The 26,145-nt window shown below is 42.6% G+C and overlaps 2 protein-coding genes across 2 annotated transcripts in view; one reads left to right on the top strand and one right to left on the bottom strand.

Moving 5' to 3' along the window:
• The window catches only part of LOC115198696 (synapsin-3), a 118,208-nt gene that overhangs the window by 45,485 nt on the left and 46,578 nt on the right, over positions 1 to 26,145 (bottom strand). The window contains exons 5-6 of the mRNA XM_029760854.1: positions 22,712 to 22,868; positions 22,030 to 22,119 (exon numbers count right to left, since the gene is read on the bottom strand). Coding sequence (XP_029616714.1) covers positions 22,030 to 22,119; positions 22,712 to 22,868 — 247 coding nt within the window. The remainder of the gene's footprint in view (positions 1 to 22,029; positions 22,120 to 22,711; positions 22,869 to 26,145) is intronic.
• On the top strand, positions 1,452 to 21,146 carry LOC115198697 (metalloproteinase inhibitor 3). Its single transcript, XM_029760855.1, has 5 exons — positions 1,452 to 1,752; positions 10,495 to 10,577; positions 11,549 to 11,660; positions 15,112 to 15,233; positions 18,458 to 21,146. The coding sequence occupies exons 1-5, from the start codon at positions 1,623 to 1,625 to the stop codon at positions 18,653 to 18,655; spliced, it is 645 nt and encodes a 214-aa protein (XP_029616715.1). The 5' UTR covers positions 1,452 to 1,622; the 3' UTR covers positions 18,656 to 21,146.

Raw genomic sequence — 26,145 nt, 5'->3', positions numbered from 1 at the left:
TGATCTGCGTATGACAGACACACTTCCTTTACGTCCTTTACTGTTGTTAAATGAAACAGACAGACAAAGGCCTACTGCATGCAATACACTGTTGCACACACACCACTTGTATATGTCTTTGTGGGCCACATAACCTAAAGAAAGAAAAACAAAAAAAATAAACATACTTGACCAGTTCTGAGTTGTTAGCTTATTGTAATGACGTCATTTCCACCAGCCTTGCCTGCTGGGCCTGTTCCTATTGAGGTTAACAGAAAGCGTTCTAAAAGGTTTTCATGAGAGGGGCTATAGGGTCATAGTTCATTAGCCTGGGATTACTCTGGCTTTGTTATATAACTCGCCACAGATCAGCCTCCACACACAGCGATATCTCCACTCAGGTTCCTGAACCATTACATAAAAACAGAGGCGAGAAAAAACTGATTAAACTTAAATTTGTCTAATTCTAGAGATTGTAGCCAGCGTGAAGGATTTTACCAGCGCACACACTGGGTCAATTGAATAACACTCTTCTCTCTCTCTCAACTTCAGCATGAGAAGTTTTTGAAAATGAGGCTGGTTGTGAGACTAATGCCAATACACAGAAGTGATTTGGAATGTCTTTTCAAAGGTATAAAAGGGTTCTGTGGTTCTCAGAGGTGTATTCATAAGCATACAATTTTATACAACAGGTGCAAAACTGTCTAGAGGCCAAGTTTTTTTGGAAAATATGAAAAGGTATGGTGTAAACAAATGGAGTTCATTACTGCCTAGAATTGAGCTTTGATCACTGACCAGAAAATGCTACAGAAGTTCACTGAACATAAATGGGCATTTAGTGGTGAGCCTGGAAAAACCACCAAACCATGTCTTTCTGATACACCCAAAGGAAACCTAATTTGTACATGTTGCTGTTTCATTGTTAAAATTAACAAAACATGGTAATAACAAAAACAAATAAGTGGCAAGTTTTCCATTAATTATAATAAATAAATGATCCTTGTATGTATGAAACATTACATCAGGCTCATATGGACATCACTACAGTCCCTGGTTCAAATCCAGGCTGTATCACATCCGACTGTGATTGGGAGTCCCATAGGGCGGCACACAATTGGCCCAGCGTTGTCAGGGTTTGGCCTTGGTAGGCCATCATTGTAAATAAGAATTTGTTCTTAACTGCCTTGCCTAGTTTAATAAATAAAAAAAATATGGTTTTCCATTCAATGAGCAATTTCCAGCGGTTTTTACTCAGACTGGAATGTTTTAGGGCTGACAAAAGTGAAAAGGGGGAAAATAATAATTTTGAAAAAAAAAAAAAAAATAGACAAGCATTGTAAAGTCAATTCCAATATGTCACGCATCTGTTATTCTTGATGACATCATCGACGGCTCGAGTCGTGATTGGCTGTCGTGCCGCGAAATCTGGCGAGGTGGGTGGCGTTCCAGCGTCTCGCGCACTATAGTAATTTGTGACTCGCGCTCTGAGACCCAGTGACAGGCAATACTCTGACCGGAGAGTAGTTGGACATACCCACTGAAGCAGACAAGAGCTCAACTCGGGACAGACTTTGAATAACTATTCGGCGACATAACTTTTTGTAGTAAAGTAAAGACAGCGAGGGAGATTTTACGCACTAAAAATGCAGTCCCTCTGTCACCGACTGCTCAGCTTGCTGTTCGTTTTCAGCAGCCTTCAGATTCATCAACTCACAGAGGCGTGCTCGTGTGCTCTGTCGCACCCGCAAGATGCGTACTGCAACTCTGACATAGGTAAGTCGTATGGTTTGTGGCCACATATGTTATGCCAACTAAAATATTTTCTCTATTGAAATATATGTTTGCAGTGGTTTTGTGATATTCTGCATACATGGACTATATTAGAACAATAAACTTGTTAATATAAAGCGATGCAACTTTGTGGGACTTCTAGTAATGGGTAAATCTCTGCCAAACAAAGTTATGCGTAAAGTGGAACCATCACCTAAAAGCACATTTAAAACAGACTGTCAGAATATACCAGTTTGCAAGTATCAGATGGCTCGTAGGCTAAAGGTTTACTACAACAGTACGCTTTGAGTAGTCTAAATAAATGCGTCATCTCAAATTTGTGAGTCAAGAGAGAGGAAGCTTTACTTCATTTCCCCTTGCTCTGATGAGAGGGAAGAGTTAATGGGAACGGTATCCATGGAAACAGGTCCCACTGATCATAATGTCTTTCAGAGCTAAATGACCACTTGCTGAGCAATAAACCAGAACAGAACTGGCAGACAGTAGCCAGCCAAGGGGTTTTTACTGCTGACTGAATATTGCACCCATGTGTGGAGGTTACCAATGGCAGATTTGAAGTGGAGACTAGCTACTGTTCTTGGATGCTCTGTTCTGTCTGGCTTTCCATAAGATGTAAGAGCCAAGACTTGGCTAGGAATGTTAAGCAAGTGCTCTTGCAATCAACTTGTTAATTCTACAGTCCTATTGGTATAGCATTGCCCTTCAAGTGTTTGTGCTCCTCTATGAAAGCACATGTTTACTTTCCAAAGGGGGGGCTGATTCATTCCATTCATGCATTTGATATAGATATGGAGTCAGCATTGGTATAATAAAAGTCTTGGTTATTGACTTAGGTGCACTGGTATTTTCTGTGTTGATTCCAGGTATATTTTCTTTTGGGGCTGGTCCTCGGACCCACTTGTAGCTGAGATTTCGTTGGCCTCCTGCTCTGAGGGTGGCGGCTTTGTAAAGCTAGTTGTACCACTGGGTCATGCATGCACAGGCTATGCCAGAATAACATTAACTCAGCTGTTGTCATCGAGGAATGCCAGTCCAACCTGAGCTGTTGCTGCAGGAGACTCATTCCTGAAAAGGAGTAAGGGATTATTTGATAAGCCTAAACAATAATAAGTGTTGTGGGGGTCTAAAGCAGGAGGGAAAAGGTAGAGTGAAAGAGAGGAGTCCACTGGAATATACGGTATTAGGAGAACGGTGTGCAGCTCTCTTGTATTGTGGAACGGAACTGCTGGCAGCAGGCAGAGTGTGTGTTTGACCAGTCAGTCAGTCAGTCAGTCAGTCATCCATCCATCCATCCATCCATCCATCCCACACACCCCTTTGTCAGACACAGCCATCAAACGTCAATTAGGGTAGCATAGAGTGGTCCAATGCCCCGGAGCGGAGGAGAAGTGGACATCAGAGCTGTTCCATGGGCGGAGTCTTCCTGAGGACACAACTATGATGTCATGTTTTTTTCTGCAGTGATCCCTAGTCCAGCCAGTGAACTATGACTGAAGCCTGACGAGGTCAGAGGAGAGAAAGCGATGTTGACTTTTCAACATATGGCAACGGTTTAAAAATAACACCCTCTCACAAGTGGCAGGTTGACCATTCATGTCAAACGCCAACATATTTATGCAAACATTTCCTCAGCATTGATGAGCATTGCCTCGTATTTAATTATAATTATTGGGACTTATGCTAGTTGGTGACCTGGTTCCATTGTGTTGAAGATGTTAGTGTCACAAGCAGTCAGGTGTCACCCTGCCTTTCATGTCCCCTAAATTGGCTCATCCCATTGGCAAGGAGTGGAGCCTAGTGGGCCAGAATCTAGGCCTGGCTTTAATGGCTGCAAGTGAGCATTTGAGAGCTCCAAATTCCATTTCCAAGGTCTTGGTTCAGCCAGAAGTGCGCCGGGAATGCCTGTAGCGTGCACAGAACTAGGGACGCCTCTTCCCTCCCACTGCAAGGGACAGTGTCACAGTAGTCCCGATAAAAACATAACTGTAAACATGCCATAATGCCAAAGCCAGGATCAGATTTCATCATGTAGAAGGCTATTGCATTCAGTTAGACTGTAAATAAAAGATAGTGTTGGACTTTTGTTAGGATAGGGCTTTAGTGCAGTTATCATGAACATGTAAGCTTATGATGACTATTGCATAATTATTATGCAACTGATGACATTTTTAGGCAAGATTTCACATGTAAAATTCCAATAGCTCTTGTGTTGTAAGCCAACTGGAAATGGAGTTTGGCATGAACATTATGTTTTTGGACAGTGAAGGATAACAGTTCTCCTGGCAACACCTAGAGTTAAGATGGATATTCTGATTTGTGTCTCCTGGGCATGTCCAAACAAACATGTGCTACAGTCTTGTCCAAAAAGTCTTGTCCACAGTTCCAAAAGCTTTACGTGGCCTTGCATTGCATCACTTCACTGGCGTTTGATGAATGTTTAAAAGAAAATGTCACCTTTTGATAAACCTTAGTGTCAAAATACCCCTAAAACATACTGTATGCAGATCTATACCTACAAAATATTCCCTATGAAAGATATGAGTTATAAAATGTGCCTTTATCCTCATCTCCCCTCCCCCCATTTCATTTGAACAGTACTTTCAACAAAGGCTGTTTATTTCGTCAACCTATTTTTCCTGACAAACTGATGAGACGAGATACCCTGGGGGGAAAAAAACAATAACTATTACAAATTACTTTTCATTTTAGTTGACAAATGTGACGAGAATTCCCTGTGAGACTAATGGACATTTAATTTGACATGAAGCAAATTTATAGGTTTTGTCCAATTCCAAGCATGCATGCAGAATATTTCATGCTATCCTCTCATTGGCAGAATTCACATATTTCAGTTGCGCAATCTGATTGAGCTCTCCCACACACCTCCAGGCAATCACTTCAGTCACTCGTCAATCTTCTGAACTCATGCGAAGCCTGGCCACTTGACTTGTAACTAACTTCAACTAGAAGGCCTGATTGGTGCTGCATAGATGGTTGTCCTTCTGGAAGGTTCTCCCATCTCTACAAAGGAACTCTGTAGCTCTGTCAGAGTGACCATTGGGTTCTTGGTCACCTCCCTGACCAATGCCCTTGTCCCCGATTGCTCAGTTCGGCCTGGAGGCCAGCTCTAGGAAGAGTCTTGATGGTTCCAAACTTCAATTTAAGAATGGAGGCCAATGTGTTCTTGGGACCTTCAATGCTGCAGAAATGTTTTGGTACCTTTCCCCAAATCTGTGCCTACAATCCTGTCTCGGAGCTCTATGGACAATTCCATCGACCTCATTGCTTGATTTTGACTCTGACATGCACTGTCAACTGTGGGATTTTATATAGACAGGTGTATGCCTTTCCAAATCATGTCCAATCAACTGAATTTACCACAGGTGGACTCCAATCAAGTTGTAGAAACATCTCATGGATGATCAATGGAAACAGTCTCATATCAAAGGTTCTGAATACTGGGGTATTGTGTGTAGATTGATTTAAATAAATAAAAATCATCAATTTTAGAATAAGGCTGAAACGTAACAAAACGTGGAAAAGGTCAAGGTGTCTGAATACTTTCCGAATGCACTGTAAAGTTTCTACGTGAAAACTATTTAGAAGAAGTATACTTTAAGTTTTTCTGAACTCACTTCAGTCACGCATAAGAGGGAAGCTTGCACTACCTGGTGCAGGCACATGCGCAGATCAAATACGCCACTGGAACGCCGATTAAGCTGTTTACATGTCCTTATCATTCAAAAGATTGCTCAGAAAACCAGGTGTTTTAATCGGCGTATGCCAACTTCATTTATGGCCTCATGCCGAGTAAGGTGTTTACACGACTAATGCCATACTCAGCCTTTTACTATAATCAGTTTAAAATCAAATTAGTGTGCATGTAAACACACTCAATGTTTACTCGCTCCTACTTTCATGTAGGCAATTTTTTTCTCTGACAACATCAGAAGCTCCATTTTCCCATGCGCGCTGTTATTCATTCATCTGTTGCCGCTCTCGCACCGTGGTCTGCAAATGCGAGTTACGGTTGATTTTCCCCCCCCAATGGTAAAAACAAATGCTCTTCGTTGAATATTAGGAGTACAGTAATACTTCTGGCATTTTTTTAAAGCTCAAATTCTCCCCTTATCAAGTAAACCACTTATTTACCCCCTTGACGGTTGTGATGGGCAGAAAATCTGAGCTGTAAAGTGTTTCACCTGTAGCCAAGGCTTTATAGCCTATATGGTTAATTATGTCTGGCATTGGATACAATCTACCACAATATCAATGTTGCCATCTAAGGTATACGAGGGGATAGTTGGACAAGGCGATTTGAATGTGCACATGATGGAAGTTAAGTAGCTTAAATATTCATTATTTAATAGAAATAAATGCACTGACTAAACTAATTGTCCTCAGTTTTAGTCGACTGATAACTAAAACTAACGAAGGATGAAATGACAAAAATGTGATTAAGACTAAAAGGTATTTTAAGGACTAAAGCTAAATCTACAATAGTTGCCAAAAACCCTTGGGCTAACTACTATTTGAGGACTATGGTCAAATGGCTATGGTTTAAACACACACACACACACACACGGAACATCTAGATGCGGGTTAAAATGCAAATGGTGACCTTAAGCTCCCCTCAGGTGTAGCGCTGAGTGAGGAGAGGGACTCATTTCCACTGTCAACTTCAAAAGGTGACACTGTAGAACATGAATCATCCCAATTTTAAGAGCCAGAGGTGAGTTCAAAGCCTGCTCCCGTTGTTTCATAGGCCCTGCTCCATAATCACTAGCAGCACCCGCTCAGATAGACATTTTGAATTGAGGAAATGAGGGTACAACAAAGAGGAAAAAAACATGTCAAAGACCAACTCCAAATAACTTGAGGGTAACTTTGCAAATCAACTTAAGGAGTTCCAACTAGGTCAGCTGATATACGTTCTCAATGAACCCTTCCTTGGATTTCTAGACAAGTCAGCCATTTCCTGACAATTCTTTTTCTTGCTGCATACAGACAGAGAGATTACTTTTGGTGCACAGCAGACCTACTGGGCTGCAATTTTACTTGGTGACTGAAACAGCCCATTCACATTGGAACAGAGGGGAAGGCTGTTTTTCTAAAGCTTTTCATGCAGCAGATTAGCGTTTCGGCCGGCCCTAGCTACACTTTGGCCCTGGTGTTTAATATCCCAAGGAGCTGAGGTGTCAGGAGCAGACCTTTACAATCTCGTACCATGCACCGATTCAATACAGAAGATTACTGCTGTGGGTAAGTGTGACTTGGCCTGGGATAATAACCTTGGAGAAACATGTACAGTCGTTTAGCCTGGTGTAAGCTAGTTCTCAGAGTGTTGAGGAGGGAGGTCCTCAAGTTACCCTGTCCTTTCTCTTGGGAGACCTGGCGAGGGAAGCAATGAGCTACAGTTACTATAGGTTGCAATAATGCAAAACCCAATACTATTCTCTACTATGCTACCCACTTTTCTTCCCAACTGGCAGAGGGCATAGATGGTCCCATATTATGAGGAACATTATGTCATCTGGGATCAGCTCGGTGCGTTCAAAGCAGCTTCATTCCATAAGGCCAGCGTTCCTTCCTGTTAAAACAGGTTAAGAGGTGTACATGTACACCCTGTTTGACAGGCATAGAGCGTTTAAGCCATCCCTTGTCTGCAGACCGCTTAACTTCAAAAATCACCAGTGTAGTCCATGACTGCTTCTGAAATAGTACCCTGTTCCCTATATAGTGCCTTACTTTTTAAAATCAGACCTACACCTCCCATGTTGGTTAAGTTGTGTCTGTCTCGTCGGTGAACTGGTGCGGACATTACTTTTCTAGTCAGGTCAAGTGTAATCCCACTACGGGTGTGGTCAGCTCCGACACCTCAAAGAGGAAGAGTACTTAAGAGTGGTTTCTTTTTTGAGTTGGGTATCCAGTGAGTGTCATACTAAGTAGCATTATCCCCCCCCCCCCCCCCCCCCCACACACTCAGATCATGTTCAGAATCAGTCTCGCTCTCCCTCGCTTATCACCACACACACAGTTCACAACTCTGGTTATACACAACCACATTTTCTTCCCCTCTTCATATGACCATCTATTTCAACCTTGTCATGGTGACTTTTCCCCTCATCACGCAATCGGTTTGCTGTAATCACAATTTAGCCTGAGGTGCCTCACAAGAGTCACAGGCAAAATGTAAAGCAGGAGGAGGCTTAAACTGCTTGATTGAATTACATTCCCACTTGTGTTGCGATTAGCATTTGAATGCATAGTTTAGTAATCCCATGCTTCGGGGAAGAGATACTGTGCTAAATTAATTCAATTACTTTCTCTGTCATACCCCAGTTACTTCTTATTAAGAAAAATCCATTTACTTTCCACTGGGAATGTATGTCAAATCCACTGCAAAACATTAATATGTATGCGGCAGAAACAGGAGAATAGCACTCGCCTGTAATTGCTATTCGTGTGTTGCAGCACACAGAGAGAGAGAGCAGGGGGCACTAACTCTATATAGAGCTGCAAGAGATTCCCTAGCTGCAGTGCCGATTACAGCTAAACTAACCAGTGCTGATCAGGTGGATATCTTATGCAGTGCTTGGGCTTAGAATTGGATTACATATACACTCACAACTTGGTCATTTCTGACACTGGGGCCCAGACCTAGCCTTTAGAGGCATATTGAAAGAGAACTCGGTGGTCAGGAGTAAATATAGCTAGCATTCTGAGATCTACTCAGGGCCCTTCCCTTGGAGGTCAAAGGGTCACTGTAGGGAATAACACAAATCCTCTGTCTCACCAGCAGCTGCGGCCTTTCACACATTCCACCAGGCAATGACTTCAGCACCACCCAATTAGTGGTTGCCCACCCAGTGGCGAGCGTATCCTGCCACAAAGAGCGTTTGGTGTTACTGTTGGACTCTTGTTCAGCGATATGACCTATGACTCCTACGCCTAATAACAGTTGAAGGCTCAACGCAAAGCTCTTTGGAATTGGAGTCTTATCGTTTGGGTGGGGAAAGCAGTCTTTGCAATGGAGTTCAGGTTTTAAGGGGAAGGCCGGTTTTCGGCTACTGGCTTCTGAAAATAGTTTGAGGGATCAGTGCATTATGAGGGATCAGTGCATCAACATTACATAAGGAGGGATCAGAGTATCATATGTTTCATATCTTCACATTCCACAGTAATAGTGCTTATGCTCCATACAATTACATCAGTGAAAGTACCATTCATTTGACTCTGCGTAGCAGAGACTGGTTAGGTAACAATGCTTTGAGGCTCATAATATGCGAGTTGACAGATTAATAGAGCAGATGTCCTTGGGTACATTGGCTCAAAAAGGTCACCAAGAACGCAAGGAGAATAGATCACCTGAATAGGTTTAACATAATCGTTGCCTTGTACATGGATGTGTGATTCTCTAACAGCTATCAAACTGGATGGATGATGCTCTATTAGAGCCATGTCATTCTAAACTGGCAGGTGAAAATGTGAGCTCCATTGAAGGTGTTGATGTCATCTCACCGGCATCTTCTAGGAGACTTTTCTATTCATAAACCACCAGGAGTGCCGCTTTTCCTTTAGACTCCCTTTGTGTCTGGGACTTAAATACATACTATGACGCTATAAGAGGAGATGTTACAGTACAGCCCTTCTTCACTCTATCTAGAGGAGTGAGACACGCTTCCCTTCCCCACCCCTCCTCCCCCCCTCACTGGCTCGAGAATGTGAACCTCAAAGGAATGTAGAAAGAACATTCCGGAGAGGAAAGATAAACATCCCCACCGTTAGTTATGTCTGTGGCTGTCAGGCGGCGGGGAGCAGGTGAACTTGACTCAAGTCGACTGCATGTGGACTACCCTTTCACTGCCCATTCTCCCGAGGGGCCCCAGAGCTCTGATACAAGTACTCTGGGGAGGACCCGATTCACTGGCCTAAATGAGGCTTCGCTCATAAGCCGATTTCCCCCTCACAACGGACCCACTTACTTTAAAAGGAGTGAAAGCAAACAAGGTGATTCCACAGCCAAACTGTGTCACCTAGCCGCTGTTTACATGAGGGTGAGCAGCACTGATAAGATCTTTTTCCACCCTGTGCAGAATGTAAAGAAAGGAGGTTGTTTAAACAGTGGAGACATGGTTTTACGATACAGGGATAAGGCAGGAGGGAGGTAGTAATAAAGCTGCGGCCTCATTTTCACTGTCCTGAAGAAGAACTGCTTTGGCCTTAGTCAAATTCAAATGCTAGATCCTAGTCTTCCATTGGACTTGTTTGCCAAGCAGAAGCAATCTATAAAAACAAATTAATAGATTATAAACTGAGCCAAACCCTTACAAAATCTTCCATGGGTCTCTCCTCTAGGGGCTGGGTTTTTAATAAGCTTTGGAAAAGCAATGAACAGCCCACTGCATTCTAGGGTCCTAATTCTAGCTAAAGCATCTGTAAGGGTGATATCTTGAACACATATTGGACTTACTACTGTATTTAGGCTTCTCTTTTTGATGCTCACAACCATTAGCCTGGCTCCAGATGTAGAAAATAGTAAAAATAAACGTCTCATCTCCTGGGCGCTACTTTCAGAACTACTCACTAAAAAGTAGTAGTCTTGCTCTGATGTGACCTAAATTCAGGAAATCATTCAATATGCTGGATTTGGCAGCTAGAGGCTTTCCAATCTCTGTCCATTGCATAATTGACTAATTCTGTGCTTGTGTCTTTGGTCGACAGTGATCCGTGCCAAAGTGGTGGGCAAGAAGTTAATGAAGGATGGGCCTTTTGGCACCATGCGTTACACGGTCAAACAGATGAAGGTAAGCCATCATCGCATTATTCAGCCCGAGTTTTACATAATCTGGCCCATACCTTGAAGAGCATAACTGCACTCTGGAAAACAGCACCAGGCAATAAGAATCACTAACAAGCTCATAGGCTTTGAAACTAGGAGACCAGTTATCACTGTAGGCCTACTAAAATGATGCAGTGTATGACTAGGTTACTGTAGCAGTATCACTTTAGTTATAGTGCAATCCCTAATTCTTATAACCAAAACATGAGTTCACAGATGCCGTGAAATGGCCAAGCTTTTCCATTAAGTGCCACAAGAGTATGTTACAGAGGATTAGACATTGTTTTCATCATCACCTCTTTAACGCTTGGCCCTGTGGCAAGAAGGTTTGGCTAATCCAAGTTAAGTGTGTTTGAGTATTTGTTTGGCCAAAGGAATCCAACGTAGTTGTAATGGCCTAAAGACAGTCGCCTCTCAGTAAATAAATCATGAAGAGTGGGCTTTGTTGCCCCTAGAAACATTTTCCCAGAAATCCCCCGTTTTAGGTCCCAATGGCTCGCCTCTTTCACGGCTTGTCCTGTTATTTCCAAGAATAGCTGTGTCTAAACAGGGATTTCCTGTTGTTCCCAGACAAATAAATCACGACGGACCAAACACAAATCCCAGTGCAAACATTTACTTTGTCCGGCAGCGTTTGTGTTCCGCGCACCTGAACTCAATGGGTGGACCCACGGTTCAACCCCAAAGTCACGTCTTCATTATGTCCTGTAATTATGTTCATTTTCATGTGCTTAAATGATAGCATCAGTGGCCTCTTCCTCTACTACACTGAATTCTTGGAAGCAATATCTCATTATACTGCGTTTGTTTATTGTTGTGGATTCCTGACAACTTCGAGAACTCAATAAATCCAGTTGCGTCAGAAGCAAGAACAAGTGCGATCTTCATTCCAGATTATAATCGTTATAAGACTGTTTGTCATGGTCTGTTTTGCAGATGTACAAAGGATTCAACAAAATGCAGCACGTTCAGCACATCTACACAGATGCCTCTGAGAGTTTGTGTGGAGTCAAGTTCGACATCAACAAGTACCAGTACCTGATCACAGGTGAGTCACTATTCAACCATACAGTACCACTGATCTGAAAAGCAGCTATCTAATGTACTTGGCGGGCTGCACAGTTGTCATGGTGGTGCCAGAAACAATGTCTTTCCATTAAGAGCTATTAATAAGCAATAAAAACAGCCTCACGAGCTGCCTCAGAAGCACATTACCAAAAACAAATTAGCGAGGCAAGCAAGCACATCAGTGGAGTTGACGCCAGCTTGATCTCCCAGGCCCGTTTCCCTAACTCCCTCTCTGCAGCACGTCCTACAACAATGGCAGCGTTGCTAACAGCAGCCCCAGTTTTTTTTGTTTAAATGCAACCCCCTCCCTGAAGACTTCTTGACTGCTCTGTGACAAACTTTCCCACTATATATAACCTCCCGTCTGTGAGAGGCAGGGGGGCACTTAATTTTTGAAGCATTTCCTTCTCCTTTGGGGCGTAAACAGCAGAACTTTTCCCTCTTATAATGAACAGTTCTAGCGAGAAGTTCTGGCGTTTCCAGTGCAGGCAGGCATTTATCAAGTTCAACTTCAATTCATTAGTTGTATGTACAGGATACACCGTCCAACTAAATGCTTCCTTGCATGCTGCGCGCACACGTGTTTGTAGTATGAATGCACAGTTGAAGTCGGAAGTTTACATACACTTAGGTTGGCGTCATTAAAACTCGTTTTTCAACCACTACAAATTTCTTGTTAACAATCTATAGTTTTGGCAAGTCGGTTAGGACATCTACTGCCTGCATGACACTAGTAATTTTTCCAACAATTGTTTACAGACAGATTATTTCACTTATTCCAGTGGGTCAGAAGTTTACATACACTAAGTTGACTGTGCCTTTAAACAGCTTGGAAAATCACAGAAAATTGTGTCATGGCTTTAGAAGCTTCTGATAGGCTAATTGACATCATTTGAGTCAATTGGAGGTGTACCTGTGGATGTATTTCAAGGCCTACCTTTAAACTCAGTGCCTCTTTGCTTGACATCATGGGAAATTGAAAAGAAAACAGCCAAGACCTCAGAAAAAAAATAAATTGTAGACCTCCACAAGTCTGGTTTATCCTTGGGAGCAATTTCCAAACACCTGAAGGTACCACGTTCATCTGTACAAAAAAAAATAGTACGCAAGTATACACACCACGCAGCCTTCATACCGAAGGAGATGCGTTCTGTCTCCTAGAGATGAACGTACTTTGGTGCGAAAAGTGCAAATCAATCACAGAACAGCAGCAAAGGACCTTGAAGATGCTGGAGGAAACAGGTACAAAAGTATCTATATCCACAGTAAAACGAGTCCTATATCGATAACCAGAAAGGCCGCTCAGCAAGGAAGAAGCCACTGCTCCGAAACCGCTATTTAAAAAAAAGCCAGACTATGGTTTGCAACTGCACATGGGGACAAAGATCGTACTTTTTGGAGAAATGTCCTCTGGTCTGATTAAACAAAAATAGAACTGTTTGGCCATAATGACCATCGTTATGTTTGGAAGAAAAAGGGGGAGGCATGCAAGCCGAAGAACACCATCCCAACTGTGAAGCACGGGGGTGGCAGCGTCATATTGTGGGAGTGCTTTGCTGCAGGAGGGACTGGTGCACTTAACAAAATAGATGGCATCATGATAAGGAAAATATTAGTTGGTTAGATTGAAGCAACATCAAGACATCAGTCAGGAAGTTAAAGCTTGGTCGCAAATGGGTTTTACAAATGGACAAATGACCCCAAGCATACTTCCAAAGTTGTGGCAAAATGGCTAAAGGACAACAAAGTCAAGGTATTGGAGTGGCCATCACAAAGCCCTAACCTCAATACTATAGAACATCTGTCGGCAGAACTGAAAAAGCGTGCGCGAGCAAGGAGGCCTACAAACCTGACTCAGTTACACCAGCTCTGTCATGGGCCAAAATTCACCCAACTTATTGTGGGAAGCTTGTGGAAGGTTACCCGAAACTTTTGACACAAGTTAAACAATTTAAAGGCAATGCAACCAAATACTAATTGAGTGTATGTAAACTTCTGACCCACTGGGAATGTGATGAAAGAAATAAAAGCTGAAATAAAATCACTCTACACTATTATTCTGACAGTTCACATTCTTAAAATAAAGTGGTGATCCTAACTGACCGAAGACAGGGAATTTTTACTAGGATTAAATGTCAGGAATTGTTAAAAACGCAGTTTAAATGTATTTGGCTAAGTGGTATGTAAACTTCCGACTTCAACTGTGTGTGTGTGTGGATGAGTGTATGTCAGTGTGGGTGTGTGCGTGAGCGCATGTCTGCTAAGGTGTGGAGAGTCAGCGCAAGTGGTCAGTCCAATTCAAGTGTTTGGCAATCCGATGGCTTGTAGATAGAAACTCTCTGAACCTATGAGTTGCTATGAAGTTGGAGAGCAGTTTAGTGAGACCTAAGGCCGTCATACTGTTTAGCTGTGTGTTGAATGTTCCCATCACTACGTCCCAAACCCAAACGAAGCCAATGAAACATGAGGAAGGAAATCACCCCGGCAACACAAGTGTGTGTTTATTGTGGCTGGGTGATGATGACATCAGTCATCCAGGCCAGGCAGCAGCTCTAGCTCTGGTTTGGGGAGTGAGTCTCTAATTTGGTCTTGGGTCCCTGGGCCATACTGTATCAGGACTCAATTACAGGCATGTTAAATACGCCAAGGCCTGATAGATTAGCGCCACGGGTTGGGCTTTGATCAACCCAGAGTGAGTACACGGCCTCCTGATTAGCTATAAAGAGGGATGCCGCACTAGCCTGGTCCCAGATCTGCTTGTGCTGTCTTACCAACTACAATTTGGGAACAGGCTAATGCCGCTCTCACCATTGTCTAATAACTTTGCCAGGAGACGCCAATAATCCATATGGAAGTCGGTCTAAGAGTTGTGTGTTTGCCAGCTTTCAGCTCAGCGTGTGATGACAACAGGACAGTGTAGCACTAGCAATGGATAGATACACTGTTACAAACAACCATGTTGTTTGAGTGCTAGCTGGGGGGCTACAGTGTGGGGTGAACCTGTTCGCAGCAGAGATTGTCATCCTGACATTGGTGGTAAGCTGTGAACAACCTAAAAATAGAAGTTAGAAAACCTTTTGGAAATTCTGAAATAGGGGTTTTGGTTTAATATCGGACCTACTGTACAAGATGGTCTTACCATAGTTAAAGCTTTGGACCACTTGCTTGACTGGTGTATTTATGCTAGGCGAGGTATGGCAATTATACAATTAGCCAAAAATAGGTTAAGGATAACATCTGACTCTTTGGACATCTGACTCTTTCCCATGGCATTGGAAATATGACAGGAATTGTTTTTCAGTCTTCAGTTTTTTTGGGGAAACAAACAAACCATTGTAATGAATGTTTTGTAAGTCATGAAAAAAAAAAATCACGAATTATGTAATGCTTAACAAAAGCTGATCTGTAACCAACCCTCTCTCCCCCCTCAGGCCGCGTGTTCGACGGCAAGGTCTACACCGGGCTGTGTAATTTCAACCAGCCATGGGAGCGCCTCTCGCTGGCCCAGAAGAAGGGCATCAACCACCGCTACCAGCTGGGCTGCAACTGCAGGGTGAGTGGCAACAACTGCGCTCTCAGGGAGAATATGGATGAAGTGGCTCCCGGGGATAAGATGGATATGTATAAGGAAGCTAAAGCAACCCAACAGCAGCAGAGCCAAGATGGAGGAGTAGGAGCCAGAAAGAGGAGCAGGGGCAGGCAGAACACCCTGCTTACTGCAAAGCATACCATCCTGCTCTGAGCATCTCTGTTCCTCCATCTAGAAGACGTCTTACCACAGAAAATGACAAGGCACTTCATAATCTCCATATGTTATTAGATATCGGATATTGGCTGTAGAATTGGCGGGGGGAAATAATGTGTTCATTTTATGACCATAATTACTTTAGTGGCCGTGCATATATTGGGTCAAATAGATTATGCTTATAAACTGCAACCAATTATGAAATCATTGCCAAACCATTTAAAACTTTTCCCTCTATTCTTAAGTGTAGCACAATACAAGAATGACTATCAAAATATATACCAAATCATTTTGTTATTGTAACTTTTATGATTGTAGGGACATACTTTTAAATTCCTGATAGTGGCTGAATGATATAATGTAAGGTTTTAGCTGTCAGGAATATAAGTGTCCCCTTTCCATTTTGGCATCATAACGGATAATACACATCCATGAATGTAACGGAAGAGACAGAGGGAAAGACGAGGAGAGAGAAAAGAGATTTATAATGATCTTGGTGAGTTAAATTTAACTACACCGGAATCACTTTCCCTGTTATTCCAAAGCCTGAATTCCGCGCTCGGTCGGACCCCCTTTATGCGGGACCTGCTCCTGTGCAGCTCCAGTCCAGGCTCATAAATATCCTGTACTGCATGGCTCCAGACACACCATCTGGTCTGCCCATCACCGGCTCCCGTCAACAGCAATAAGTGCATTGCCAGACAGGAGACCGGAGTAGCTACACAGTCCAAATGCTGGCTAACACCTTTCAAACTGCTCACGCCCAAACTGCTTAAAGGGTTGTAATGTTAAGACACGTTAGACGTACAGTGAGTCTTTGAGGCCAACGCAGAACAGTGGAGGTGAATGTATGACTGTGACCAAACATGGCAAGTCAGCATCAGGAATGAAAAACAAACTTGGACAGAACTCGCCATGGTAGAAGCGTTTTTCTTTTAGTTTATTGCCCATTTCAGTTCAAATGTAATCTTTAAAATCGGGAAGGACAAAAAAAAAATAATAATAAATAAAAAACACGTGTAGCAGCATCCTATTGCTAGAACACAACACCTCATTGTGTGAACCCCTATGAAGCAGCATGCTTACTGTCTGAGAAGACAAGTCAACAGACAGAGGCAGTGCAGACACAGCCATCGCTGTGGTTTTATATCAAGTGCAAGAATCTCCTAGAGTGCGAACGTCACACTTCAGACGCTTCCGCCAAAATAATTCAAACCATTTTGTCATCCTTTGCATTCTTTAACAAAATATGATTTACAGCTAAGGAATGCAGGAAGCATGTGAAAATAATCCACTGCAGCATATAAAAAAAAAAACATTGGCATCAGTAAATGATTAAAAAGCTAACTGTGTCCATAACATAGCCCATGAACACCAGAACCAGTTAAACTTAATTGAAAATGCTTGCACCATAAAGAAAGCGTTGAGCTTCACCCATATTCCTCAAGCTCTCTGCTGTTGATTCCTCTGGCTCGGTCATTACAGTACACACAGCCTTTACTGAAACACCTCTTTGGATTTCTCTAAAACACAGTATTTTGTCAGTTTCTAATTTCTCACCTTTAAAGACATTTGGCAGGCTATACAGTGCATTCGGAAAGTATTCAGACCCCTTGACTTTTTCCACATTTTTATCTTAGAGCCTTATTCTGAAATGGATTACATTGTTTTTTTCCCCCTCATCAATCTACATACAATACCTGTCCTATCAAAGTTGCACAGAAATAGGTTGGGAAAGATAGTCAGGACTTGCAGAAAAGAATCATGGGGCAGCAACAGCAAGAACGGTCATCTCTCTACCTGGGCAGAGCCCTCCATAAGGCGAATAAAATTGTGGTTGACTCTTCCCATCCACGCCACCCTGAATTCCAGCTCCTTCCCTCTGGCTACAGATACAGACTAAGCTCAATTTCAAGTCTCATACTGTAGCAAAGGGTCTGAATACTTATGTAAATAAGCTATTTCTGTTTAGTTTTTTGTATAAATTTGCAAACATTTCTAAAAAAGGTTTTCGCTTTGTCATTATGGGGTATTGTGTGTAGATAGAGAAATCTTTTTTTAAATCAATTTTAGAATAAGGCTAATGTAACTGTGGAAAAAGTCAATGGGTCTGAATACTTTCCGAATGCACTGTATGTGAGAAGGAAATGAGAAGTTTAAAGGATGTTGACGGAATTGCAGTGCAATACAGATTTCTGTCCCTTTGGCTTTCTCCTCCATTCCCTTTGGGAAAACTACAAACTAAGTAGTGGACTTTCATTTCAGAGGCTAGCAATTAGATTCATCTTTGAACTCCACTGGCTTATCGACAGGAAAGTACATTTGAATTGAAATCACCCATTCATCCTGTAGAGCAGGGGCGGGAAATTCCTGTCCGAAGGCCTGATTGGCATCACACTTTTTCTCCATCCCTAGCAAACTGAATAATCAAATTGCATTATAAACTGAAGATCATGATTAGGTGATTATTGGAGTCAGGTGTGTTAGCTGGGGCAAAACTGTAACACCAAATCAGGCCCTCGGACAGGAATTGCCCACCCCTGCTGTAGAGCAAGAGTATAAAATGCATTAGAGTTTCTAAATTGTAATGTCATGAATTTCAAACTACAAAAAGAACATGACTCACCCTTTGAGTCGACCCAATTATCTGGAGGGATTTATACTTAAATCACGCTTTCTCCTAATCAATATCTTATTCTCCACAAATTAAGTATTGTGTACAAGATTATGCATTGCTTCACCTTTTCCTGAAATGCTAATTCTGTCTTGGCCTTGTTCATTTACTGCTGAATGTAGACTCACTGTGCTTTGAATTGGTCAATATTTAAAAACAATTCACAGAAAAATAAAACATCCTAAAATCTGTCACATATCATAAATCTGAATTTTGGTTAATCAAAAAGGATACAATTGAACTTTATTCAAGTCGAACTGTAAAACACAGTGAGCCTTCACCAGTATGCTGTAGCATTACTCGATAGAATGTTTCTGCTTTACGGCTACATCTGTAGTTTCGCTTCTTCTCTCTGTAGATTAAGCCCTGCCACTACCTGCCCTGCTTTGTGACCTCAAAGAACGAGTGCCTGTGGACGGACATGCTGTCCCACTTCGGCTACCCCGGCTACCAGTCCCGGCACTACGCCTGTATCCAGCAGAAAGAGGGCTACTGCAGCTGGTACCGGGGGATGGCCGGCCGTGACAAAACCACCATCAACTCCACCGACCCCTGAGCGTAAACCACAACCAAGCCCCAAACCATAGCAACTTTCTTGAGTTTCTTCTCCTCATCCTCACTCTTCTACACCTTTCCCAAACTCCACCACACCCCTCGTCAACCAGCGTATTACAGAACCCCAAGCGACCACTCCCACGCCCTCTGACGAAATACACAACAACTAAAATAAATCAGTGCCTGGCTGTCTCATAGAAATAGCACTTCTGATGTAAACAATACCTTTTTTGTTTAATGCTGTACATTTCAGTTTCTCCCACCTTTTCCTACATTTCCCTAGCTATCAATGAGCAGAAATTAGACTTTCCTCAGAATGCAATAACAATGGCCCTCTAAAAAGCAATACCTTTTTCACACCCTCGTAAGGCTTATATGGGTGGGATGGCATTTCAGCATTGCAGTTTCAAGCAATACATAATGGTTAAATTATCCTAATATTAAAGTGTGGCGTGCAAACAGTATCAACAAAGCTGCTGCAACAATGTTATGCACCGTAACCAGACACATTGTCACCAGAACGAGGGCAATGCCACCGCGAGGTATGACCTCAGAAAAGCAATCTCTTCCTCCAGTCACACAAAAGGTATTTAACAATGATTTTGAATCACATGAAAGTGTATATGTATGTGTTCACAGTTTATACTGTCAACATGTCTATTTATATGAATGATGTAATCTTTGCCACCCTGACTGCTTGTACTGTGAAGTCTATTCTTGGTTGTATTAAATTGCATTGACATTTTAGTCATTTAGCAGATCACACTATATGAATGCGTTGCTAATATCGGACGATGAATTGAGTATAGCTATATTTTATTTTCTGTAAACCACAACTAAGAATGACCCTTACAGCTCAAGCACAGGGAATAATTAATCTTTCGCAGAGACATGAATGCAAGTTATTTAATTTTTTTGCTGTATATGATAAGCTACAGAACAATGAACAGTTGATTCGACCGAAACCTCTGTAGTAGATTTATTTATCGGTGTTTGTCGAATCAGACAGTGTCCATGCAAATACTACAAACATCCTACTACAATAGCAAATAGATAGATATCTCTCTGTATCTGGCCAAAACTGTATTACCATCACTACTCTGTTTGGCTATCATGAAGGACCAGAATCCCAAATTGTGTTTGTAAAGCATTGACTTAATGTTAGTTCTGTGTTAGATCAGCCTTCAGCAGATTTTGAATGATGGTACTTTTGTCCAATCACAGTTCTCCTTCTGGTTCTCACGAGGTAAGGAACTTTTCTTCACTGCATCAGAGTTTAAAGCAGAGGTTTCAGACAAAGTGTTTTCAAAAATGTATACTCCATTTTTGTACGTATTTTAACTATTTCAGATGAAACTGATGAAAATAACATTATTGTCACTAAACTCTTCTACTTTGAGTTTTCCAGTTCAGTATCTTCAGTCCATTCCGTCAGAAACAGAGATGCCTCAGCAGGAGTGAGAAGTCTTTGCCCAGTCTCTCAGCTCTGCCCACTTTTCCATTATGTTCAGAAAAGGCCCTGCCAAGTTGGTGTTGAACAGAATAGAGTAACAGCCCTGACATGAGTTTTAGAAGGAAATCCACTAAAATAGTTAGGCAATTTATTATAATGTGAGGAACTGAATCTAAATCTTGCCTCCTCCACAAGGCACTTCTTACATGAAATGCAATTATTTCAGGCACTATATTTACAGAAAAAAAATAAACATGTCAGCGTTCTTTATATCATTCAACAATGTAGAACAGAAAATTATAAAAACATCAAAACAATGCCGAATTCGACGTTTGCGACCATTTCAAAAGGAGAGGAGGTACATCAGTGTCATCAGGTTTCCCCACTGCTGAGCTTCTGTTGACACCTCCTCCAGGCCTTGGCTGAGCTTGAAACACAATCCAGAGGCAGATCCTCAGTAGTCCGATAGTGGTGCGATATCACGAAAGCCTGAGAACGTTCCACATCAGCAGCACAGTTTGTTTTCCTCAGACAGTTAAAAGTAGAGCTGGTTTAGCATTGAGAGAATGGTGGGCTCGATGAGTGTAGCCCGATAGTCCCGGAAGCCAGATAGTATGTAGTCTTCATGTAGATCCATCCACTCCATCGTTTAGTAAGAATACTGGGAAGGTTCCTCTGTATGTTCAGCCTTCATTGACACACTTCTCTGGTTGTCAGTCTTGAGTGGTTTCCCCGCTACCAAATCTCCCTCAACTGGTTTTGCAAGGTTCACTCTCTTTGGCCTTGGCATCTCTGCATCTGTATTTTTTTGTGGATCATGTTTGTGTAAATATACTGTCTGCTTAACACAGAAACACTTGGTCAAGTCGATCCAGAGTGCATTAAAAAAGGAAGCTGGCAAAAGGCTGTGTACCGCATGTGTGTATACACTGATTCCTAAAAGGGGGGTGAGCGAACGTTTCCTTGTAGGGGTGGCAGAAATGTTTGACTTAATTTCTGTGTTTTATATTTTTATAATAAAGATTTAATGAAAAATGGACTATATGAGTTTGCATTGATTCTTGTGCTGTTGATTTCTTGAAGTGAAAGTAGCGCACCAGGTCATGATTCAAGCTCAGTATTCCATCACGGTCACAAGGCAAATTTGGACCTGACCTTTATAGCAATATCTTTGTGATATCATAAAACAATCCGTCTCGTCAGGAGCTACACTACATAATGGACTTGCACATTCAACTTTGCATCAGTTAGATTACACCAGTAAATAGGTAACACATTAAATATTGCTTTATAAATACCATAATAATTGTTGATAACATGGTAGCAAGCTCCAACAAGGCTCTCACTAAGACACTAATCAATCCCACCTGTTTGGCATTGGCCTAGAAAATATGTTAATAAAAAAAATGCCCAGCTGCTACACTTGATAGTTTGGAGCAACCTTAAGCCTACTTAACTGCCACTGTCTCTCTAAGATCTATGGGGTTTAGTGTTGTGATGCCCATAGTGTTGCACTGAGACGTAACAATTATTTAGTTACGACTACTATGAGGACAACATTCTTTAAGTGGTCTGTGTTTTTCGCTGCCTGAAGTACCATAAACTCAACTGACGGGGATTGGAAGCTACAACCAGAGAATATGAAGTTGGGCATGACAAACAGGAGTTGCACTCTGGCTGAGACATTTTACTAATCAGCTTGAAGGTTTACATGTGACGCCAAAGGAAATATTTTGCCTCACCACCTTACTTTCTCACTGCTTCCCGCTTTTCCTACCCCGAATTAGACAAAATGTCACAAGGGCTATATCAACATTATCTGAAAACAGAGTTCATACATTCCCTGAGTGCTGTGTCTATATGAAAACGCTAATGCAGTAAAGAGGAACACACATTATAAACAGTGTCAGGAAGGCGCTCACCATCTGTGTGTGGTTGGGGTAGAAGGTCTGTTCATTCAGTGGGAACTTCTCTGGGCCCAGGGAGTGGTAGAGCTTAATCATGTGGGAAAACTGCAAGCAGAAACAAAACACGAGACACCAATCTATAGTAGTTACTGTATATAGAAGGCAGGATAGAAAGTGTCTTATACTACATCTGTAGTTATCTGGAATTTATAGCACCAAACTCAGTGGATGTTTGCACTGATTTCAGTCCTAGATAAAAATTCAAAAAACGGACACCTTGAAAGCTGAATGCAGCCCTATCCATTAAAAAGGTTTTTAGGTAGAAACTTTGACCTCAAACATCCAAAAATTATGAGAACTCTTATCTTTAAAAGAGGTAAGTTCCGGAATGTTTTGTCTACTACCACCAACATGTTTTGTCTGGGTTCTAAAGACTAGCCATGGTACAAATGTAACTTGGCCCGGCTCCAGCGCACCTTGCCTGGCCACCTCTGTCCTGTTAAAACAGGGTGAATAATAACAGGTCTTACTGGAGGACCCTGGTCTTGCGGTTTCAGAGACAGGTGTTATGGCTCCTTTTAATAGCCCAAATCAAATCAGTCTGTGGCTGCCGCTAAGGGCCTCGTCTTTATGGTTAAGATGGAGGGGGTGATGGAGAGAGGAAAGGAGGTAAGGAGGCAGGTTATGGATCACGCACCACCCAGGGTTTGCTGCAGAAGTTGTAGATGGAGAGCAGGGAGTTGATGCTGGCGACTCCCCCGTACTGAAGGCCAATCACCAGGCTCCTGAAGTCTTCACCCGGAGTCATGCTGTAGGCATGCTGGCGAATCAGGACAAAGTCTGGCTTGAAGGATCTGGAGAAAGACAAAACAAAGTGGGACATGAGATAACGGAAACCAACAACATTCTTCATTCCTGATGTCAAGGTTAAGTAAAAGTAAGGGCACATTCTACCATCCTAACTTTCACATCATCTGCGTCGCTGATTAACAAAACATTGATACAAACAGGAAGAATGCATCAATGTCAGCTAACATCTGTCCCACGTGTGCCTCATGGACTGCTGATGACACTGCATTACACTGTAAAGACAGCCAACCTGTTGTCAGTAGGGCATTTTAGAGACCTGGATATTGATACGAATTTAGCTTTAGAATATACAGTAAATTACAAAGATTGGTGCATGCATACTGTACTTCATTACTGACTTTGTCACTCAAGTTCCAGACCTCAAGCAGTCGAACTATAACGACAGTAGCCATCGTAGAGCATTTCCAAAGTCCAACACAGCAGCTGTAACTGCTCAGAGCACAGACCGATAGTATCTGTCACCGCATTAACGGGTTAAGATTACATGCAGCTCACTATTTAGTTGGAAAAAAGCTCCATTATTCAAAGGCCGTAGGAGGGCGAACAAAGGAACGCTGGTCAGAGAAGCTAATCTTTTTGACCATCTATCCAATTAAACGCAGCCTAATCCCTCTCATTACAAACTGTTCTGGGAACAGGGCCAAGTAACCCATCAGGGACCCGGGAGGATTGTATCACATCTGGCTAAGATTAAGATAAAGAGGGAGGAAATTCCACTCTTTAACTGAAGGCAGGTATGCTTTCTTTTTTTTCTCCCCAAAAAAGGTTAATTCAGCTTAGATTCAGGTAGATGGGCTATCTTGGATGGATCTGTGCTGGCTGAGCTGAGGGATGTAAATGAAGTTCTCTGTCAGATGGCTGTCAACTGTTAGGAATGCTCGATTATTGTAATTTACAGTTTGGTGAATGGTACCATTTTGATGCATCTGTCTAAAGTCATTGCTTTGGCTTGATAAGCTGCTGAAAGTTATTTCGCAATGGACTTCAGCTGTTCTCAATGAATCAATGTCTAGAAACCTCTGGCAAAGGTACTTGGTGTTGATTGAGTTGAGATTGCTATATTTACATTGTCATTTAGCAGACGCTCGTATCCAGAGCGACTCACAGGAATGAGTGCATACATTCTCGTACTGGTCCCCCGTGGGAATCAAAACCCACAACCCTGGTGTTGCGAGCGCCATGCTTTACCAACTGGGCACACACACACACACACACACACACGGAAGTTTTGCTTATGTAGGACAGATGACCTGAGGCACAACTCAGGACTCAGCGGATCAGTGAGAGCTGTCGTGGTCACGGCGACACGAAGACTACAGCTGCTCTCTTTAAAATGTTGTTGTGCTCACTGCTCAGCCAAGGTGGCGCTGGACCAAGGGCCGATCTATTTCTGCATCTGTTTATTGAGGGACAGACTGATACAAACCTTGCGCATACCATGTCATACCAAGTGCCCACATTACATGCACTGGTATCTGACGCAGCAGGTTTATCGTTTTAATATAACTTCCCTTTCACTTACAATATTGGGATGAGGTAGGCAGATTGGGTGGGCCATTTACAGCTGCAGTGATCGGTTAACTGCTCAGATAGCTGATGTTCAAAGTTAGTGAGGGAAATATAAGTCTCCAGCGATTTTTGCAATTCATTCCAGTTACTGGCAGCAGAGAACTGGAAGGAAAGGCGGCCAAAGTAAGTGTTGGCTTTGGGGATGACCAGTGAAATATACCTGCTGGAGCGCGTGCTACGAGTGGGTGCTGCTATGGTGACCAGTGAACTGAGATAAGGCGGGGCTTTACCTAGCATAGACTTATAGATGACCTGGAACCAGTGGGTCTGACGACAAATATGTAGCGAGGGCCAGCCGACTAGAGCATACAGGTCGCAGTGGTGGGTGGTATAAGGGGCTTTGGTGACAAAACGGTTGGCACTGTGATAGACGGCTAATAGCGGCTTGTGAGCAGCCGAAGGCGTATGCTGCATGCACCCATCTGTACAACCTATTTACTGCTCATCATTAGCATAGAAGTGCGAGTTGTGATCATGCGATTGTTTTTAGCCAGGCTACAGCTAATAGCAGCATTACCCTAAGGCTACAGCATTAACGCGCTTATTCCAGCCATTAACTTTATCAGTCTCCTAAATCGGAGTCCTTCTGCCCAAATGATGCTCCCTGTGGGTTGTGAATCACATCAAAGCTGTGTATTAAATGTATTTTGTGCTTTACGCTCCCAAATCACTCAGGCCCAGTGGTGATCACTTCACGGCCAGTATGCTAATGCACCCTTTAAATTGTTCATCAGTGTTGAGATAATGGGATGTTTAATGGGGACGGAGATGATGATGCCGAGATGAGAGGTAGGGATGTGCTGTATTTATGTGGAATTGAAGGTTCTGCTTTGTATTTAGCCAAATGGAATTGGGTTCCTTAGGGAGAGGGGGTGAGCAGAGTGGGAGCTATAAAGACAACAGATAGGTCTTCTCCTCCTCCTCCCCACACACACACACACACACACACACACACAAGTCCAGGCCACAGTCACTTCTACTGGGCGTCTTGCTGGTGCATGTTCGGAGTGCGTTAGAGCTCAGTTGGCTTTGATGGTAACCATGGCAACTGCTTTAAATTGCAGCAAACTGTGGGACAGGATTTATTGGAACATTTGCATTAATGAACTTGGCTTTACCCCCTTCTGTAATTGGGCTTTCAGTGTAGATGCCGTTTCATGTATTGGTGCTGTGTTGAATCAGGGAGCAGATTGTCCCCATGTGTGCAGTCAGTGCTACTGGGGCAGGGAGGTAGGATATTATCATCGTGATAAACAATCACATTGTGGCCATGGCTGTTTTCATCAGACCTTGAAGCATGTCAGGGGAGGGGGGCAACCAGTCAAACATGACAATCGCCTGCCATTCTATTCGCTAAGTAAATGTATCTTCCACATCTTTGACCTTTTCATCGACTCCTCTGGGAGATCTATTCTGAATTGCAATTCATGTACATTTATCCTTGTAATGCCCTCTTGCCAGCCTCAAAAGGTCCACTGGTAGAGTAATCTCCATCCAATCTGTCTGACTCAGGTTGATAAGGGTAATACGGCTCAACCTCACAAAGGTGACGCGTGTTGACTGCAGCGCATTGCTCAGAACAAGAGGACATTGTGTTATTGTGCACCCGTTAGGTCTACAGAGAGCATACGTAAGGGACAGTTATCGCCACACACCAAGCCCAGACCAGCTTTGGAGAATGGATGGAGAATG

The sequence above is a fragment of the Salmo trutta genome, chromosome 8, assembly GCF_901001165.1.
Source record: "Salmo trutta chromosome 8, fSalTru1.1, whole genome shotgun sequence".
Classification (NCBI taxonomy): Eukaryota; Metazoa; Chordata; class Actinopteri; order Salmoniformes; family Salmonidae; genus Salmo; species Salmo trutta.
This window is presented reverse-complemented; position numbering and strand designations above follow the sequence as displayed.

What these genes read in the sequence shown, in the direction of transcription:
- LOC115198697 (XM_029760855.1), top strand. Translation starts at nt 1,623, where the DNA reads ATGCAGTCCCTCTGTCACCGACTGCTCAGCTTGCTGTTCGTTTTCAGC. An exon ending in GTACTGCAACTCTGACATAG is followed by an intron (nt 1,753 to 10,494) that starts GTAAGTCGTATG and finishes TTTGGTCGACAG; the next exon opens with TGATCCGTGCCAAAGTGGTG. An exon ending in GTACCAGTACCTGATCACAG is followed by an intron (nt 11,661 to 15,111) that starts GTGAGTCACTAT and finishes CTCCCCCCTCAG; the next exon opens with GCCGCGTGTTCGACGGCAAG.